The sequence below is a fragment of the Pituophis catenifer genome, unplaced genomic scaffold (genome assembly GCF_029215685.1).
Source record: "Pituophis catenifer annectens isolate HBS135680 unplaced genomic scaffold, rPitCat1.0.hap2 SCAF_10, whole genome shotgun sequence".
Taxonomy (NCBI): Eukaryota; Metazoa; Chordata; class Lepidosauria; order Squamata; family Colubridae; genus Pituophis; species Pituophis catenifer.
This window is the reverse complement of record NW_027256890.1, coordinates 18890863-18910878: the sequence shown is the minus strand read 5'-3', so window position 1 is coordinate 18910878 and position 20016 is coordinate 18890863. Positions and strand designations below refer to the sequence as shown.

The following is a 20016-nucleotide window of genomic DNA, read 5'->3' as shown; positions in this document are numbered from 1 at the left end:
ATTGATTTAACGTCTACATGATCCGCTTAACAACCTCGGAAAAAAAAAAAAGAGGACATAGATTGGAGTGCCACTCACTGAAAAACTGCCTTGCTTAGCGATGGAAATGCTGTGGAAAAATTTGGACGCCCGATTCCCCTCTTGCACCGAGCTGCTGGACTCCGTACGACCTCCAAAGCCCTCTCGGATTCTTCCAGCATTGTCCTCTTTATCGCCCAAATCCGGTGTGAATCCACTTTATGCTCCAGCATAAAGCTGAGAATGGTAGTGATGCGGTAGCTTAGAGGTGAAGCTCTCGTCTCCCAATCCAGGAGGCTGTGAGTTCGATCCTAGGGAGAGGCAGATAGTTCTCTCTCTGGGCACATTGGGAATATATCTGCTGAACAAAACTCCACACTGGCGACAAGAAAGGTATCCGGCCAGTAAACAGTCATCTCCATTCAGCTGCCCAGATTCCACCCAGGAACACAGGATTATAGGGGTCGTTAAAAGAGGATGATGATAAAAGCTGGGAACTGAACCCCCGCCCCCCGCAAGCCTCAGTCCAGGCCTTCCGCACGTTCTCAGAAACCCTCTTTCCATCATGAAACGGGAGACAAGACGCCGGAAGGAAAATACAGAGGCCTTTTTTTTATTTACAGGATGAAGGGAACATTGGAAAACAAAGAAACAAAAAAACCTCATTTCAAACAGCTAACAGAAACACGGCAACGAGGGGCTGGGGTCCATATTGCTCGGACTGAGCCCTGAGGTGGGGGGGGGGCAGAGAAAACCCCTCACGGGGGGGGTCCCAAGACCCTTTATACGAACAGAAAGATGGCGCGCCCTCACTTTCTGCGACGGGGCGCCCTTACAGTTAAAGCACGTGCCACAAAGGGGGAAGGACAGGGGAAACAGAGGGAGGGGCTCTTTAATAAATAAATGTACAAAATAGCTTCTTTTCCGTTTTATGTTTCTTTGCCCCCCCCCTTTTCTTGTAACACTGACGGTAAAAATAATACTAAAAACAAAAACACAAAGCGAGACCACTTCGGGCGGGGCAGCACCCCCCCCAATTAAACCCCTCCCCCTAATGAATTGGGAGAGGTGGAAGAGAAAGGAATGGGCAGGGTGAACCGAGGGGCGTTGTCCTTCGTGGGGTGGGCGGGGCATAACTGTGCCCACCCACCCCAATTCTGCAACGGACACTGCGCACAAAAATAGACATTTGCAGGGGGCGGAGACCCAGATTTGAGGAGGGGGCGGGAGAAAAAGATTTGGGGTGTCTATATGTCTGTGTGTGGGGGGAGTCTGAGCCCCTAGGCATGTGCAAAGTGCAGAGCTGGGCCGGGAATCCTCCTCCTCTCAATTTCTTCGGAAGGAGAGAGCAACATGGGTCGAATGGAAGAGTCCCCCATCTTTGTCCTGGGACTCCCTGCAGCCCCCCCCACCCAAAGGGCCCGGGGATGCTGGAAACAGCCTAGGGAGCTTAGCTGTGCCCCCTCCCCAAATTTGGTATCAGCTCCAGTTTCATCCTTGTTTTGTTTTTTTGTCCCAGGTAGCAGCAGCAGCAAAAGGAGAGATGAATGGATTGGGGGGGGGGGAACCGGACCCCCCCTCCCGCTAGCATTCCAGGTTGGCCCCAAAACTCTTCCGGCAATCGATGGCCTTGGTGGTAAGAGGCTGGGCCCTCTGCTGCCTGAGGGGCTCCTTCCCCATGCTGCTGGCCAGCTTCGAAAACGCCGATTTGTACTTCTTGTCAAATTCGGCTGCGGAGAGAGAGAAAAGGGGGAGGGGGTGAGACGTTTCATTTAGTGACGGTTCAAAGCAGGGGTGAAACACTCTGAAGTCTGATACTGGTTTCCTTGGCGCGCGCATGCCAAACGCAGGATTTCCTGCTTTCTAGCGAATATAAATTGCGCAGCACAGCTGATTGTCAGAAATACCGATTCGCCCGAACTGGTAGCATTTTATTTTTACTACCGGTTTACCTGAACCGGTAGCTTTTATTACTACCGGTTCGGACGAACCAGTCCGAACTGGTAGCATTTCACCCGATTCAAAGTTACAATGGCCCTGAAAAAAGTGATTGACAGCCGTTTTTCGGACACTTGGCAAACGGATTCGTATTTGTGACAGTCCCCGGGGTTTACGCGATTGCCCCCCTTTTGCGACCTCCCTCGAACTTCTTACCAATGTCCACACGGTCCCTGCCCAGTGCGGCTATTTTCAGGAACAAAAATTCACGATAAACACTCCTGAAACAAAGAGAAAAGACGGAGCCATTGTCCAACATTGGCAGAGATGTTTTTGGGGAAGGGGCTGGACCTAGGGACGAGAGAAGAAAGCCTACCTCTGCAACAGCCCGGAGTTGGCATAGCCTGACACCTTTTCTACAAAGAGGACAATGGCTTTGTGGACCTCGCCCAGGCCAAGATAATTAATGACCGCTTCCAGGAAGGAGAGCGAGAACGGGTGGTTATGCTTGCGCCAATTTTGCAGCCTTGTGGGAATCTGACCTGGGAAATGAAGAAGATTGGCATAAGAATCCGGAATGCCCCCTCCGTTCACACATGCAATTGTCCAAGGAATGGACAGTACCGATGCCCATTTCTGTCTATTACAGCCAGCCAAACCCATCAAGATCTCCGCAAATCATTCACACCATTTTAGCGACCACCGAGGGACGTTTTCCATCCCAGGAGGGTCCATGGAGGTTGACCAGAGAAGAGTCCAATAAATCCATCACTATCCGAAAGGACCCTGACTGGTCTCGCACGTACCGTGCAGCCTCCAGAGAATGTAGAGAGGAGGAAAGCTGTCGGGATTGGAACTCAGTACGTCCCAGAGCAAACGTACGTTGACGAAAGGGCCCTCCGGAGCCGGTGCCTGGGAAACGAAAAGGAAGCAGAACGGTTGAGTTTCTCAACCTTGGGAACTTTTAAGGGCAGGTAGATAGACTTCAATTCCCAGAATTCCCCAGCCTACCGGGGAATTCTGGGAGTTGAAATCCACCTGCCTTAAAAGTTCCCAAGCTGGAGAAACACTGGTTGAAGGTTTGAAATCCACTGGATTCTGGTTAAGGATTTCTCCTTGGGATGCTGGTTCTGTTTCGAGGAGAAGTGTGTGGGAAGGGATCCCTCAAGGTCATCCAGTCCAGCCCCTTGGCTCCCGCAAAAAAAGCCATACTCAAAAAAGAGTTGGCGTTTCTTCAAAAATCCCCCCCGAGATGGACCTACATCCCAATTCTCTTTTCTTCTGGGATGTTCTTGAGATTCCTCCTCAACCTCGCCTCCCTCGCAGGGTCGTTGTGCGTAGGAGGGATGTTGTTACCTGGGAGGCCGTCTGGACGTGCTTGGAAGCCAGGAGCAGCTGAGGCAGGCCGCTGCAGAGGCCCAACCGCTGGAAATACCACACCAGGTTCCAGTAGATGATGGGATGGTTGTCCACCAGCTCGGGCTGAGATAAGAAGACGGCTCCCTCGTTCTCCAGGAGGGTCTCCAGCTCCTTGCGCAGGACCAGGGGGCTGAGGTAGGCGAACGCCAGCTGTTCCACATGGGCGGCAGGACCCTGAGGCAGCTGGAAGAAAAAAGGAGGGGTTCTAATTCCCCATCAGCCCCAGCCAATCCCCAGGAACATGGGAGTTGTAGTCTCAGACTCTGGAAAGAAGGATCGAGTTATGTGGCATTCTAATTCTGATTCTTTTTCATAATCTTCATTTAACGACGCTACTTGTGGGGCCAGAAACTCCCACTGTTAAACCCACATGGTCACAGATCAATAAAACACTGACCGTGTTTTATTTAACAACGGCAGTTCAGGAAGTCCCAGTTGTCTTTAAACAAGGACGGCAGAGGTCATTTAAGTGAGGACCTCCTGCGACTGCAATCTTTGACTTCCTACCGCCACGATGGCCCACCTGTGGCACGCGGAGCCATAAAGGTGGGTGTTGCCCTATCTTAGCTCCAGCGCGCAAGAGTGCCCCAGCCACCTGATTTTCGGGCCTTCTGTTCCCACTGGAAGTCGGAAAACGGGCCGTTTCCAGCCTCCAGAGGGCCTCCGGGGAGGTGGTGGGGAGGCAGTGTTCGCCCTCCCCAGGCTCCAAGAAAGGCCCTGGAGCCTGGGGAGGGCGAAAAAAACGGGCTTACTGGGGCCACCGGGCCACTGCGTGCCCAAAAGCGTGGGGAGCGTGGGGGGGGGGTTCACGTGTGCATGCGTGGGGGGCGGGGCGCATTGAATTATGGGTGTGGGGCGCCCCCCGCCCCCGCTCTCAGCACGCGACAGCAAAAAGGTTAGCCATCGCTGTCCTACAGACTTCCCCATTGATTTGGCTTGTGGGAAGCTGGCAGGAAAGGCTGCAGAGAGTCACGTGACTGTAAGACATCACAACAGCTGTAGCTCCCATTCATTCAGCGCCGTCGTAAGTTCGAACCGTCGCTGAATGAGTTAAATGAGCTTCTATTCCTCTTCTCTTCCTCACCCTCCGTTTTCCTCATCTCCCCCGAGGCTCAAAAATAACACACCCCAGGCTACAATCTCACTGCATGCCCTGGGGAAGACAACCCCCCCACACACACACTTCATGAGGACTAGAAACTTAATGCTGAATAGGACGGCCGGGATAGGCACCTACTTGTTAGAAACTGCGCTGTTTTACGACAAATTTGCTACCTTCCCTTCAGAAATGAGCCCCTGAAACCCCATTTTGCATCTTTGTTGGTTCCGAGCGAGGACGTAGAAGTCCGTACCGGGGATTCGCTGAAGCCGTTGCATAGAGACCCGTTCCTGGATTTCCGCTGCGGATCCGGTTCTGCCTCGTCCAGCAGGAGGCATTGCGACCGATCACTGAGCACCGGGCCCTGTCCGCCTGGCACGGGGGCTTCGTTGTCCCGGTGCCAATCCGAGGACACTGAACTTGTGTCAGAAACATCAGCATTGCTAAAAGGGAATGAACAGCTTTGAACACGGTGCAGATGGCTCAAGCAAGTGAGCCAAGTTACAGGGAGGGTAAAAAAAAAACCATTTCCCGTGCACATGTGTCTTCCTGGCGGTGCGACCAGAACAATCTGGAACTGAATACACTCAAAACCCATAGAAATGGTGGCGGACTTTAGGAGAAACCCTGCCATACTACCGCCTCTTACAATACTAGTCAACACAGTATCAACAGTAGAGACCTTCACATTTCTAGGTTCTACCGTATCACAAGACTTAAAATGGACAGCTAACATCAAAAACGTCATCAAAAACGTCCAACGAAGAATGTTCTTTATGCGCCAACTCAGGAAGCTCAAACTGCCCAAGGAGCTGCTGATAACAGTTCTACAGAGGAATGATTGAGTCTGTCATCTGCACCTCCATAACTGTCTGGTTTGGTTCTGCAACCCAACAAGACAGACACGGACTTCGGAGGATCATTAGAACTGCAGAAAAAACAATGGCTACCAACCTGCCTTCCATGGAGGACCTGTATACTGCACGAGTCAAAAAGAGGGCTGGGAAAATATCTACAGACCCCTCGCATCCTGGACATAAAGTGTTTCAACTCCTACCCTCAAAACGACGCTATAGAGCACTGCACACCAGAACAATGAGACACAAGGACAGTTTTTTCCCAAACGCCATCACTCTGCTAAACAAATAATTCCCTCAACATTGTCAAACTATTCACTAAGTCTGCACTACTATTTATCTTCTCATCATTCCCACCACCCATCTCCTCCCAGTTATGACTGTATGACTGTAATTTTGTTGCTTGTATCCTTACGATTTATATTGACTGTTTCTCTATGACTATCGTTAAGTGTTGTACCTTATGATTCTTGACGAATGTATCTTTTCTTTTATGTACACCGAGAGCATATGCGCCAAGACAAATTCCTTGTGTGTCCAATCACGTTTGGCCAATAAAGAATTCTATTCTATTCTATTCTATTCTATTCTATTCTATTCTATTCTATTCTATTCTATTCTATTCTATTATTCTATTCTATTCTATTCTATTCTATTCTATTCTATTCTATTATTCCTATTCCTATTCCTATTCCATTCCATTCCATTCCATTCCATTCCATTCCTTCCTATTTCTATTCTATTCTATTCTATTCTATTCTATTCTATTCTATTCTATTCTATTCTACTCTACTCTACTCTACTCTACTCTACTCTACTCTACTCTACTCTACTCTACTCTTCTATTCTTCTCATGACAAATTTAACTTGGTTAATGCATGAACCCATCTTCTAATTCTTCATATCCACACTTGTATGTTAAGCCACACACAATATACAAAACCTAACAACCCATCACAGCTCTAAGCGAGATGATGAGATGGTCCATTGGCGCTCGGGCAGTCAGGAAACTGTCAGGAGTAAGATCAAGATGCCAGAGGTTAACAAAATAAGGCATAATCGGAGCTCGGACCTGAGGGAAACCATCTGGAAATCTTGGATCTCGATACTGAGGAAGGGCACAAAGAGACGTCCGCAAAAGGGGCAAGTGGTGTTCAGGTTCGAGTCGTCCGAACTCCACCCAGCCATCACCTCTTCGTCGTACACCAGCGAGTTGCAAGCCTGGCATCGCGAACAACTGGAAAGAAACACCTGAAAGGACAGGATAAGAGTTTTGTGAGGAAAAACGGTGAGAACAAGACAAGGACTCCCGGATAGGCACACGGCAGATCGAGCGGGAAAGATACCTCAACTGCCGGAGGCTCCGACAACCGATCACTGGATTTCCGGAGGTTGAAACTACACACAGATGTATCTGAAAGATCGTACTCGCTACCCAGAGAGGCCGAACTCTGTGGTAGGAAAGAGTGGGTTAAGTCGAGAAAAAGGATCGCAAGAAACAATTGGGAAGATTCGTTCTGCACAAGAATACTGACCTCCGAGGCTGTGGATCTTGGACGCTCCGGAGGGAGCAGCAAATGTCCCTCCAGCGGACTCTGGCGGGAGGGGTGTTCTCGGTGCTCAGATCCGCTGCGTCCATGGGAGACCTCCCCGCTGGAACCGTGCTTCAGAGAAGGTCGTTTGATGGGGGATAGAAACTGCTGAAGTTTGGCGGTCAGACTCCGGCGAGGGGTGCTCCCCAGGCGACGGTTTTCAGCAGCATGGACTGGCCCTGGAGTAGCTCCCTCTTGTCCGGTCTCCATGCTGCTCAGCGTTAACCTGTCGCTCTCGTCCGTCAGGAAACTGCTGATGTCTGAAAGACTGCTGCCCTCCGAGCTTCCGGGCCCGTCCCGCGCACCGCGCAGCCAGGGAGGAAGTGTCGATAGCGTATTATTGCTTTCGGTTTTGGGGCTGCCCAATATTTTCCCTGCTGCAAGTAAGATTTTAAAATTGAAACCTGATTTTCCACACCTTTTGGGATAACGAAATCCCCCCCTCTTGAATTCAGACTCACCCAGGATTGTGCCCGCTGGCATGTCCTGCTTGGGAAAATTCAGGCTGCCACTCTTTGCGAGTGAAGCGGGTTGTAGATTTTCTCGTAAGCTGCTCCCGGACCAGGTTGTCTGCCGCTGAAGGCCAGTGCGGGGCTGATATTTGGGGGGTTTGGCCTCTTTGCTGTCTGCCAGGAAAAAAAAGCAGAGGAAGCCCACCCTCCCTTTGAGAGATTTGTCGTGTTTATCTGTGCTGCTGTTAAGTTACTGTAATTAGATAAGAGACAGCACAGCCCTCAGCTGCATAATGGGTGGAAAAGGAATTTCTCAGGCTGTAAAAGAGATGGTGGGAGATTTGTATTTTTAGACCTGCACGTTTCTGGTAAACTAGCTTTACAATAAAGTAGAATTATCTATGTAGTAAATGGCCTTGGAAGATGGTGTAGAGATGCTACCTAGAGAAAAAGTCAGATAAGAGACTGCTGAGCCCCAGCTGTATAACAGATGGAGAAAGAAACACAGAAAGAACCGTCTCTAGATTCTTGGTGGTATAAAAGAGAGAGTAAGAGATTTGTACCGTCAAACGTGAAAGGTTCTGTTAATGTAGCCTTACCATAAAATAAAATTAGTTCATGCCATCAGCATGCTGTCTGGGGAATTCTGGTAGTTATAGTCTGCCCATCTTAAAACCTTTTGGCTGGGGAGGTTATGTGCTGGATGGGGTATAAATTGAGCCTTTCCTGTTTTCAGAACTGTACCTGCTGGAGCGCCGAGACTCTGCGATTCTGCCTCCTGCTGGCGTTGGCGCTGGCGCAAGGGTTGCCGGAACTGGGCGGCCCCCAGGACGACGTTCCGAAGTTTGGCCCAGCGAAGACGGCCACCTTGGCTACTGGACGGCCACTTGCACTCCAAAATGGCCTACGGCGAAAGAGGAAAGTGGGGCGGGAAACCCGGGTTTAACTTGTAGTATGGCACCGGTGCCAGCCGGGGGAGGGAACTCACAGCTGCTTACAAAAACCACGCTAAACTCAGGAGAAAGGAGAAACGAGGAGGTAGGGGTGGAAGTACCTTGTTGTAATAGCCGTAGGTAATGGTGTTGGGGACGATCCCGGCCCGTTTCATTTCCAGCATGACCTGGACGGAGAGTATTGGTTCCCCGTACTGGCCGCAGAGCTGCATCAGGATACGGTAGCACACCTTTGAACGAGATAGGGAGGGAGAGGTGGGTGCCAATGTCCCCCTGTTTAAATTAAGCCCAGAAGGAATTCCTAGCTAAGGCCCAGGTGTCAGGTCACCTGGGGTCACCACACATGTTGTGTGTATCCCAGTGCCTTCCTTCCTCATGCAGAATCACTTATGAGAAAGTGAAAGCGAAAGTGAAACTTCAAGGACGGTTTATAGCAGTGGTGTCAAAATCAAGGCCTGAGGCCTGGATCTGGCTTAGATCTGGCCCGTGGGGCCACCCTGGAAACAGCAAAGGACCAGCACGTGTTGCCTCTGCCAGCGAAAATGGAGCTCGGAAGGGTCCCTCTCGAGCTCTGTTTTCGCTGGCAGAGGGTTGCGATCGAACTCGCAGCCTCCTGATTGGGAGACGAGAGATCCACCTCTAAGCTACCGCACCACTCTAAGATCAACGATTGATCCCTGTAAGATAATTTACTATAAACAAACCCAGTTGCATAAATCTATATACTCAAACTCTCTCTGTGCTGGACCAATCCCGGTTTACCAGGTTTTTTTGGGGGGGGGATTTCAGAATTCCCCAAGTTACTAGTCCTCAAGACCGTTCCGTGGAAGAACGGGGCTCCTACCTCATCCGGCAAGACGACTTCTTTGGTCTCCATCTGCTTCAGCACCTCGTATGCCACATGCAGGGCCTGTACCTTTGAGGTCGCCATTCGGACGTAGGTGGGCAGCGTGATAAACCAGAGCGCGTAGCAGTGACCAAGCAGGCATTTCGCCCACATATCCGGCATGGAAGAATATTTCTGCGCGACTTTCTGGGCCACCTTAATTTCCTACAAAGGAAGGTGGTTTAATGTCAGTTTGTTTTTGTTTTTTTTGTTTTTTTTAAACAAACGGTGATTAAAAAAAAATCACTGTTTGTTTAAAAAAACGGTGAGTAAAAATCGACGGTGATAAAAATCGACCTCGGCTTCAATAAATAGACTTTAAAGCAAGAAATATTCTTGTTAGGCATAATACCAGAAAAATACAATAAAGGGAATACAGATATATATTTAATATGACAGCAGCGAGTCTTGCATTTGCACAGTATTGGGGAAAATGAGGAAACTCCTACTGATGAAAATGTAATTTTAAAAAAATATTAGAATGCGCAGAAATGGATCGGCTGACACTAAAGATGAAGGATAAGGAACAGACGGAATTTTTTTTTTTACCATGGGGTTTGTTTTATCAATGGTTAGACAACAGAGGTAGAAATTAGAACATGAAAAATCACTACTATGTACAAGTAAATGGACGATAGATTATCGCTATGTATAAATAAATAACTAAATTACTATTATTATTTCTTTTATTCATTAAACATGAAACTCAGCCAACTGGACATTCAAAAATGTGCCACAAATACCATTGACTGGTGCTGATGGTTGATACGGGTTGCTGCCAGCGTCCTAGGTATCAACCAAGTAACTTCTTAAAATATATGATATGATATATTATTATTATTAATTTATAAGTAAATTGATCCAGACAATACACAGTTTATTAAGCACTGTATAAATGTATAAATAAAGTTTTTTTAAAAAAAAATCAACCTCAGCTGGAACCGGAGGAGCTCAGGAGAGCTAGGACTGACTTGTACGTGGACAGGAGACCACCAAGAAATCCCAAGATGGGAATTTGGATTGCAAAATGTAAGAGAGACCTGGCAATATTTACCTGTTGGGTCCTGCGAGGGGCAGGGCTGCTGGGGGCGCTGGTTCGGGCTTGGCACAGGGAGGGCATGAGCTGGTCCTGAGGCCGTTGAAACAGCTTGGTCTGGAGCATCGGGAAGCCATCGTATCTATATTTAAAAAAAAAAAAAACAGAGACCCCCCCCCCAAACTGAATGTGTGGTTTTGGGTAGCAGGAGCGATGCAGGGAGATTTGTTTTAAGGCTAATGGCGTTTTAAGAGTAATGGAGATTTTGCCCTTTTGGGAGATATTTAATAATAATAATAATAATAATAAAAAAAAAAAGAATTTGCATGGGCATCCAACTGGCATGTCGGGGAAGAAATGGGGGAAAAAAGCAGAAGGAGGACCCCCAGATTTTTACTCAAAACATTCAGAGAGATTCATGGGGGTCTTTGCTTGTTTGGGATGCGTTCAGTGGCTGGAATTCTGAGTGCAGGGAGTCCTCGGCTTGCGACCACAATCGGAGGAGAAACTTTTGTTTCCCGTCCTCAATTTACGACAATGGAGCCCAAACCTGAGCAGGGGGTTGGACTAGACGACCTCCAAAGTCCCTTCCAGCTATTCTATTCTATTCTATTCTATTCTATTCTATTCTATTCTATTCTATTCTATTCTATTCTATTCTATTCTATTCTATTCTATTCTATTCTTATTATTCTCCATTCTATTCTATTCTCTCTTCTATTTTGTATTCTATTCTATTCTTCATTCCAATATTCTCTTCTCGTTTCTCTTCTCTATTTTATTTTGTATTTTATTCTATTTTCTCTTCTCTTCTCTATTCTATTCTACTCTATTCTATTATTCTATTCTCTATTCTATTTTGTATTCTCCTCTATTCTATTATATTCTCTAATCTATTCTATTTTGTATTCTATTCTATTTTCTCTTCTCCTCTCCTCCCCTCCCCTCCCCTCCCCTCCCCTCCGTTCCGTTCCGTTCCATTCCATTCCATTCTATTCTATTCTCTCTTCTATTTTGTATTCTATTCTATTCTTCATTCCAATATTCTCTTCTCTTTTCTCTTCTCTTCTCTATTTTATTTTGTATTTTATTCTATTTTCTCTTCTCTATTCTATTCTACTCTATTCTATTATTCTATTCTCTATTCTATTTTGTATTCTCCTCTTCTCTATTCTATTATATTCTCTAATCTATTCTATTTAGTATTCTATTCTATTTTCTCTTCTCTTCTTTTCTTTTCTCTCTTCTCCTCTCCTCTCCTCTCTTCTCTATTCTATTCTGTTCTATTATTCTATTCTATTCTATTTTGTATTCTATTCTATTTTCTCTTCTCTTCTCTTTTCTCTCCTCTCCTCTCCTCTCCTCTCCTCTCCTCTCCTCTCCTCTCCTATTCTATTCTATTCTATTCTTCATTCCAATATTGATTCTCTTCTCTTCTTTTTCTTTTCTCTATTCTTTTCTCTCCTCTTCTGCTGTTGTAGGGGTCGGCGGCCGACAGGCCACAACAGTTAACTTCGAACGGTCACTAAACGAACTGTTGGTCTACCTGTATCTTCCCTGTTGAAGGCCACCAGACTGGGACACTCACTTGTAACACGGGGGCAGCTCCAAGCCGTTGGGCCCGGTGGGTTCTTCGGGGGGCATAATAAAAACAGTATGTTCACTGCCTTGGGTGTCATCCAGTTCTATCAACGGGGCTTCCTCTGGTTTCTCTAAATCCACCTGTACCTGAAATCAACAAAAAAGAAGAAGAAGAAGAAAAAAAATGAAATTTAAGCAAACCGTCCCGTGTGGGAACCATCTCAAGATCTTTGCCTGCTCACGTAGGATGGAGAGGTGGCCCTTGCAGAGGTAAGAAACTCGGCTCTCGGCATTAAAAAACCTTCCAAGCTAGCGGATTTATGGGAGGACCCTTCAAAGCAGGAAACGCTCAAATTTTAATTTCTGCAGGCAGTCCTCGACTTACAACTGTTTAGTGACTGTTCTGAGTTACGACGGCACTGAAAAACGGTCACTCTTGCGACCGGGGCAGCATCCCGGCAGTCGTGTGATCAAAATTCGGATGCTTGGTTCATATTTATGACGGTTGCAATGTCCCAGGGGGGTGTGTGTGTCACGCATTCCCCTTTTGCGACTTTCTGACGAGCCATGTCAACGGGGAAGCTGGATTCACTTAACAACTTTGTTATTAATTTAACAGTTATAATCATCATCATCTTTTAACGATCCCATAATCCCTTGCAGGGTGGAGTCTGGGCAACTGAATGGAGCTGAATGTTTTACTGGCCGGATGCCTTTCCTGTCACCAGTGCGGAGTTATATTCAGCAGATATATTTTCAACGTGCCCAGAGAGAGAAATATCAGCCTCTACCTAGGATCGAACTCACAGCCGCCTGATTCTGAGGCGAGAGCTCCACCTCTAGGCCACTGCACCACTCCCAATTTAACACCTGTAATGATTCCCTTAAAACGGTGGCTATAAAGGCCGTAAAATGGGCCAAAACTCACTTAAATGTCTCACGTAGCAATGGAAATTTGGGGCTCCATTGTCGAGAACTAGCCGTAATTGCTTTTCCTTTCTTTTTAGTAGCAACCAATGGGTTATTTACTAGCCCTTGCAACTGAGGTTCCAGTTTTTTAGGACAACGAGAGGATAATTTTGTGGTTAAGCGTCACCTCTCATCTCTTTTTCCTCCAGGGTGCATCCAAGTTCAAGCCCCGTAAAGACCAGATTAAGCCAGTCGTTCAAATAAAACCCAACGGAATTGTAGATTCAGATCCCCTTTCTCAGCTACCTTGTCGACGCAGGAATCGAAAAACTCCAGGCAAGCATGGCGGTCGCTGACGAAAGAGCATTCTTCGATGAACTGCGTGAAGAGCTGCGTGCGTAAAAGCTGTCCGTAGAATTTGTGGTAGGCTCGATCGCGGGACTTCAGGAAGCCTGTAAGGGAGGGAGCGAGTGAGCGAGCGAGGGTTTAATTTTACGACGGTTCTCGTAATTATTCTCGCCTCGAGTTTCACACGAAGCAACGACAGCAGAGGAAAACGAGCGGGGCAGAATGAGGAAAACGAGCGCAAGAATTCCTTCTCGGACACGATTATTATTTATTTAATTTATTAATTTATTAATTTATTAATTTATTAATTTATTATTTATTTATTTATTTATTTATTTATTTATTTATTTATTTATTTATTTATTTATTTATTTATTTATTTTGTATACCGCCCTACTCCTGAAGGACTCAGGGCGGTGAACAGCCATAGAATAAAACATATAAATACAAAATTTAAAATAGATTAAAACGAATTAAATAATTTGGCCGAACAAATTTAAAACCCCCCAATAATTTAAAACCAAATTTAAAATTTCCATTTAAAAGGGGAAAGACTTAGGTCAGGCCAGAATTTCTCTCGACATCAATGCAACGTGGACTGGATCGCTAACTAAGACTTCTTCCGCTCCTCAGCCTTCCTCCCCTTATCCCTTCCTTCTTTTGCATCTTCATTCCTCGAGTCGCCGTTTTACCAAACGCCTCTTTATTGTGACTTACTCCCCGACGAAGATCCTTGCTCTAAAAACAGGGGTTTCAAACTGGATTTCTTCGAGGGCCGGATCAGTATTGTAGTTCTCCTCCGCGGGCCAACCCGAGGAGGGGGGGGGTCAAGAGGACGACAGGATGGACGCCTCCTGCATTACTTTGCTGGCCAAAACGGGACGCGGGGTGGCTGTGTGTACCCCCCTCCGCACCCCATTTTGGGTACCAAAGGCATCGCGGGCCGGTCCTTTGGTATTTCCAAGTCAGCATCGTGGGCCAGCTTTATGCACTGTAGGCCAAATCCAGTCCACAGTCGCACATATGTGCTAGTTGTTCCTGATTCTAGGGGGCGGTGCTCATCTCTGTTTCAAAGCCGAAGAGCCAGCGCTGTCCGAAGACATCTCCGTGGTCGTGTGGCCGGCATGACTCAACGCCAAAGGCGCACGGAAAACGCTGTTCCCTTCCCACCAAAGGTGGTCCCTATTTTTCTACTTGCATTTTTTACCTGCTTTCGAACTGCTAGGTTGGCAGAAGCTGGGACAAGTCACAGGAGCTCACCTGGTTACGCGGCACTAGGGATTCGAACCGCCGAACTGCCGACCTTTTCGATCGACAAGCTCAGCGTCTTAGCCACTGAGCCACCTTACTAAAATGTGTAAATCACCCCAAAATGTGTTAGGCCTTACCCTGCAGGAAAAACAGACTGCTGGAATCTCGCGTTTTCTCCGAGGGAGCCTGGGTGATGGGACGGAGGTAGCCACGATAACCTTTGAGGAGACAAGCCATGAATCGCAGGAACGCCCCTCGGATGTCCAGTTCCAGCTGTTTCCGGCGTCCGTAGATGACATCGTAGTCGGTCAGCAGGAATTCTAAGGAGGCCTCCTCTACCGGACGGTTGTACACTGTAAAAAGGAAGGACCAAACCGTTTGGGCACGCCAAAACCTGCCAAATTTACATTCTCGGATCCAGAGAATGGCCACTTTTAATCCTGGCGCAATATTTTGCAAAGAGTGTGGAGTTGGGCCTCGGAAAAACCCTGGCAGATACTACCAGGTGGAACGTACTATAGCAACATAAATCTACGTTATTTCAAATCCCCAAATGATGAATCGTGGATCTGGGGCACTCCTGAAACGCGGCAAAATTTCGTTATGTCGCAATTGAGTATCTCCTTCTACTACCTTTTATGTTATCACACCTGGAATACTGTGCCCAGTTTTGGTACCCGCATGACAAAAAAAAAAAAAAAAAAAAGAGGTTGAGACTTTGGAAAAAGTGCAGAGAAGAGGTAACTAGGAGGATTAAAGGCCTGGAGATTAAAACATAGGAAGAACGGTGGCAGGAATTGGGTCTGGCCAGTCTAGAGTAAAGAAGGAGTAGGGGGGTGATGTGATAGCAGCCTTCTAATATTTGGGGGGCTGCCCCAAAGAAGAGGGGCTCAATTTATTCTCCAAAGCTCTTAAAGGCAGGAGAAGAAACGACGATTGGAAACTAACCAAAGAGAGAAGCAACCTGGAATTAAGGAGAAACTTCCTAACAGTGAGGAAAAATTAACCAGTGGAACAGCTCGCCACTGGAAATTGTAGGTGCTACATCTTTGGAGGTTTATATGAAGAGATTGCCCCTGTGCCCGTATGACTTACTTTCATCCAGTTGTTGGTACTGGGAGTTTAACGAGGCCAGCAGTACTTTACACGGCTTCCGTGGCAGAGCGCGTGATGACAACACCTTGCGTTCTTCGCACCTGCGCACACAACAAAGCTGCCCCTACGATTAGTGCCTCCTGCTGGGGTCCCCGGGAACGCTAGTATCACCGCGCCACTCCCCTCGCTCGCTTGTCCGGGACTCTTCCTTGCCCGCTGGTTAGAGATTCAAAGGGAGACGCAACAAGGAATGCTGAGCAATTTTGGGGGAAAAAAAAAAATACTGCACGCCCCGTGACGGAAGGAAGGGTGAGAAAGAAACTCAATGCAGCCTCGTCTTGATTTTCCTTCGTATCAGATAGAAAAATAAAAAAACTTAGGTTTTCAAAAAGTCTCTTGTTCTAGTCTATACAGGTAGCCCTTGATTTATGATCACAATTGAGTCCAAAATGTCTGTTGTTAAGCGGGACATTTGTTCAGTGAGTTTTTGCAACCATTGTACCACACTTCTGGCCCCAGTTGTTAAGTGAATCACTGCAGTTGTTTGAGTTGTTAAATGAAATCTGGCTTCCCCAGGGACTTCGCTTGTTAGGAGGTCGTCAAGACGATCACATGACCGTCCCCGGGACACTGTAAGCGTCATAAATATGAACCAGTGGCCGAGTTGTCAGTTTTGACTACATGACCTCAGGGAAGCTACAATAATTATAATAATAATCCTATTTTTCAACCTGCCTCAAAGAGCTGACAATGCAAGCTTATTCCACCAATATTGATACTCCTCGGCTTACAACCATTTGTTTCGAAGTTACAACGGCGCTGAAAAAAAGTGATTGATGGACCAGTCCTCGCAGTTATGACGGTTGCAGCACTTGGCCCATTGCTTCGTATTTATGACGGTTACAGCATCCCGGGGTCACGTGATCCTCTTTTGCATCCCTCCCAGCCAACTTCCCACAAGCAAAGTCAACGGGGGAAGTCGGATTCGCTTAACGACAGCCAGATTCGCTTAACGACCACGGTCCAAATGGTCGTAAAACCGGATGTGCCTCGCTAAACCCCTGGGGTCTGTTCACCCCGAGACTGCAGGATGAGGACACTCACTGGAAGATGGTGTTGGTGTCGAGGTCCACGCACATGACGTCGTGCGGAAGGTCGTAGAGGTCGAAGTAACTAGAGTGGACCCCCACGATGAAGGGCACCGGGGCGCACAGCACGTCGGCCAGGGTGAGCGGGCAAAGGGGGATGTACGGGCACTGCCAGCACAAGGGGAAAATCATCTGCAGGAAGAAGCACAACTGGTTTGTGTGTGTTGTGTTGAAGCTCTGTCAACCCAGCAACTTTTGAGTTCACTGAATATTTTTTTTTTTTAAAAAGGCATCACGAAAACATAACAACAATGCGTATGTAAGTATGTAATATTTTACAGCAGGGGTGTCGAAGGAAGTTTTAAGACTTGTGGACTTCAATTCTCAGGATTCCTTAGGAAATATGCTTTAAGAGGGGTGGACTTCGACTCCCAGAATTCCCCAGCCAGCATGGTTTAAGATGAATGGACTTCGACTCCCAGAATTCCCCAGCCAGCATGCTTTAAGATGAATGAACTTCCTCCCAGAATTCCCCAGCCAGCATGGTTTAAGAGGGGTGGACTTCGACTCCCAGAATCCCCCAGTCAGCATGCTTTAAGAGGGGTGGACTTCCACTCCCAGAATCCCCCAGACAGCATGCTTTAAGAGGGGTGGACTTCGACTCCCAGAATTCCCCAGCCGGCATGCTTTAAGAGGGGTGGACTTCGACTCCCAGAATCCCCCAGTCAGCATGCTTTAAGAGGGGTGGACTTCAACTCCCAGAATCCCCCAGCCAGCATGGTCTTTACAATTTGGGGGGATTCATCTCATAGCCAAGGAAAGTTGAACAGGGACCCTCCCCAATTTTTCTCTGCATTCTCGAGGTTCCCAGACCCCCATTTCTTCCCCTTCCCCTGCCTTCCGGCTTTAGGGCAATGGACACTAACCGAGACCAAAGCTTCTCCGATGCTGGTCAAGACGTCCGGCTGCAGCGAATGGATGAGGAGCTTCTGTTCGGTCAGCACGGCCACCATTAGGGCCACGGCGTTTTCGGGGCCCAGGGTCTGCAGGAGGGTGAGAAAGCTGGCCCCACTGCAAACAGAAGGGGGAAAAGTTTGAATTTTCCGCTGGCAGAATTTGGACGCGATTCCGATTGTCTTGTCCTTACGTCTTGTCCTTACGGCGGAATCCCGCTGTCCTTACCTGATAGGTAATGGGGACGACACAGGTTGGCACAGGAGCAAGTTGTCGTAGGGCGACATCTAAGGAGCAAAAAAAGAGGGAGGATTTAAGACGGAGGAGCTGATCAATGACACTGTCAGCGTTGCAACGCTGGCATAGAGGGAGCAGAGGAGAGCGAAAGATAAACTCTGAGACTTTTGCCTGCTAAATCCCTTTGAAGCCTGGTTGTCGTGGAAATGAGGGGAGGGGGCACATTCCTGGGAAATGACGAGGAAAAGAAGTCTGAAGAATGACTTGGAAGACAGCCAATGAGAAGCAGAGATTTGGGGATCGGAAAGGGAGGGATTGGGAGGCAAAAGGTCAGTCTTGTCCGTGCGGAGTCATGATCCGGTGGCTGAGCTCAATTAAAGAAAGATTTCCTCAAAGATTGGCAGTTTGGAAATTCATTTAATTTTGAGATAGCACCACAGTCTGACAGACACATCTTGTGCAAATGCACAACTGCAAAATACGTTTCTTCCTGCACCCCAATTTGCACCCGGGTTTCACCGCTGAGGCGCAAATGGTTTCTTTGGGCCAAACGGGAATCCTTTCTTACAGAAATAAACACTGATGGACTCATGGGGGCAGAAAATTGGGAATACAGCATCTCCCTGTCAAGTCAATTGCGGAAGGCAGCTTTATTTGGAACAGCTGACCTCCTGCGAGGAGACCTTTGAAGATTATGAAATTAAAAACATTTGCTGAAAGGTTAAGATTAGAATGCAAGATCCCGTCTAAACATTTGGCTGACTGCGCCAGGAACCAGAATAATATTATTATCGGCATTGACAAAAAATCAGCACCGGTCAATTGCAAATGGCAGCTAGGAACAGCTGACATCCTGCGCCGCGAGAACTTTTAATGTTATTATTTATTTAACGCTATTAAATAAGAAGGTTAGATTAAAAACATCTGCCTGTCCTTGGGAAGAACTGGAGAGATGGCTTCAAACACCAAATTCAGGCTAAACATCTGGTTGACTGTGGTAATAACAACAACAACAATTATTATTATTATTGTTTGGACTCCACAAACGGTCCAGCAAAAAAACAAAATTCTTTCTTCTCACCTGAACCAAGATCCGAGGTCTCTGCGGAGACGGGAAAGGGACGTTGTGCATGAAGTGAGAAATATGCCTAAGAAAATAACAGAAAGGAAAGGAAGATAACGGTTCAAAATAGACAAGCCTAGTTTGTAAACGCCAGCGATCTCAGCTTGTGCTTGTCAACGGTTGGGAGAGACCAGCGACGGCAAACCTTTTTGGTACCGAGCGCCTAAACTGGAATGTGGGTGCATGTGCGCGCGCTGGAGAGCTGGAAACCTGAGAATCAGCTAGCTGGAGTGCGCCTGGCTGTTTTTGGGCGTTTTTCTGGGCCAAAAACGGCCTGAAAACAGCCCAAAAAACCGCCTGAAAAATAGCCCGTTTTTCGGGCCCTTTTCAGGCCGTTTTCCGCTGCTCCGGCCCTTGCAAAGACCAGGGATGACATTTGGGCCACTGCGTGAAGCTGGTGGGGGAGGGGTTCTATCCCGGAGAATGTCGGTTTTCTGCTGAATAGCTTTGGAATGGAGCCTCCACGGCCAGGAGCAGTCTACCGGAGAATGCCAGCAGCCGCAGCGCGAGCGGGAAAAGCAAGGCTGGTTGTTCCTTCCTACTTCTCCCCTCCCCCAACCCCGTCCGTGGGCTTCCTCAGGACCCCCTTCTCCGGGCTCCCCCTCCTCTCCCCACTTACGCCTCGAGGGGCAGGACGTGGGGTCCCGAGATGCTGTAGCGGTAAAGGAAGGTGAGGAATTTGCGGAAGACGTCGAAGAACGGCCAATGAGACAAGACGCAGATGCTCTTCCGGGTCTGGATGGACTTGTTGGTGATGGGGCGCCGGTCAACCACGGTGAGGAGGTTGAGGGACATGGACTGCCGGTCGGTGAGGCGGTCTCGGGGAAAGGACTCGTAAAACTGCATGGCGGCCCCGTAAACCTGGAGTACGGGGAGAGAGCGGAGAAGGGTCCTGGGTTATTCCGGACATAGCTCACTTCGAACGAGTGCCAGGAAGATATAGGCAGATTTTTTGGTGGTCTTCCGTTTTAAAACAGCCAAAAATATTCAGATACAGGTAGTCCTTGTCTTACAAGGGTTCGTTTAGTGACCAAAGTTACAAAAGGCCTGAAAAAAACGACCGTTTTTTCACACTTTACGACCGTCGCAGCCTCCGTACAGTCATGTGATCCAAACCCAGACCCTGGGCGACCGGTTCATATTTATGACGGTCGCCAGTGTCCCGGGGCTGTGGTGATCC

General features: G+C 47.8%; 1 protein-coding gene across 1 annotated transcript in view; it reads right to left on the bottom strand.

The window, feature by feature from the left end:
- Nucleotides 1-629: 629 nt before the first annotated feature.
- DENND4B (DENN domain containing 4B) overlaps nucleotides 630-20016 on the bottom strand; it is a 31698-nt gene continuing 12311 nt past the window's right edge. The window contains exons 6-28 of the mRNA XM_070950801.1: nucleotides 19456-19697; nucleotides 18795-18861; nucleotides 17705-17763; nucleotides 17449-17593; nucleotides 16539-16714; nucleotides 15435-15535; nucleotides 14477-14692; nucleotides 13047-13192; nucleotides 11839-11978; nucleotides 10269-10392; nucleotides 9173-9379; nucleotides 8430-8558; nucleotides 8120-8279; nucleotides 7385-7549; nucleotides 6867-7300; nucleotides 6678-6782; nucleotides 6404-6582; nucleotides 4728-4917; nucleotides 3313-3558; nucleotides 2763-2868; nucleotides 2333-2498; nucleotides 2173-2237; nucleotides 630-1748 (exon numbers count right to left, since the gene is read on the bottom strand). Coding sequence (XP_070806902.1) covers nucleotides 1603-1748; nucleotides 2173-2237; nucleotides 2333-2498; nucleotides 2763-2868; nucleotides 3313-3558; nucleotides 4728-4917; nucleotides 6404-6582; nucleotides 6678-6782; nucleotides 6867-7300; nucleotides 7385-7549; nucleotides 8120-8279; nucleotides 8430-8558; nucleotides 9173-9379; nucleotides 10269-10392; nucleotides 11839-11978; nucleotides 13047-13192; nucleotides 14477-14692; nucleotides 15435-15535; nucleotides 16539-16714; nucleotides 17449-17593; nucleotides 17705-17763; nucleotides 18795-18861; nucleotides 19456-19697 — 3714 coding nt within the window. The 3' untranslated portion in view covers nucleotides 630-1602. The remainder of the gene's footprint in view (nucleotides 1749-2172; nucleotides 2238-2332; nucleotides 2499-2762; nucleotides 2869-3312; nucleotides 3559-4727; nucleotides 4918-6403; nucleotides 6583-6677; nucleotides 6783-6866; nucleotides 7301-7384; nucleotides 7550-8119; nucleotides 8280-8429; nucleotides 8559-9172; nucleotides 9380-10268; nucleotides 10393-11838; nucleotides 11979-13046; nucleotides 13193-14476; nucleotides 14693-15434; nucleotides 15536-16538; nucleotides 16715-17448; nucleotides 17594-17704; nucleotides 17764-18794; nucleotides 18862-19455; nucleotides 19698-20016) is intronic.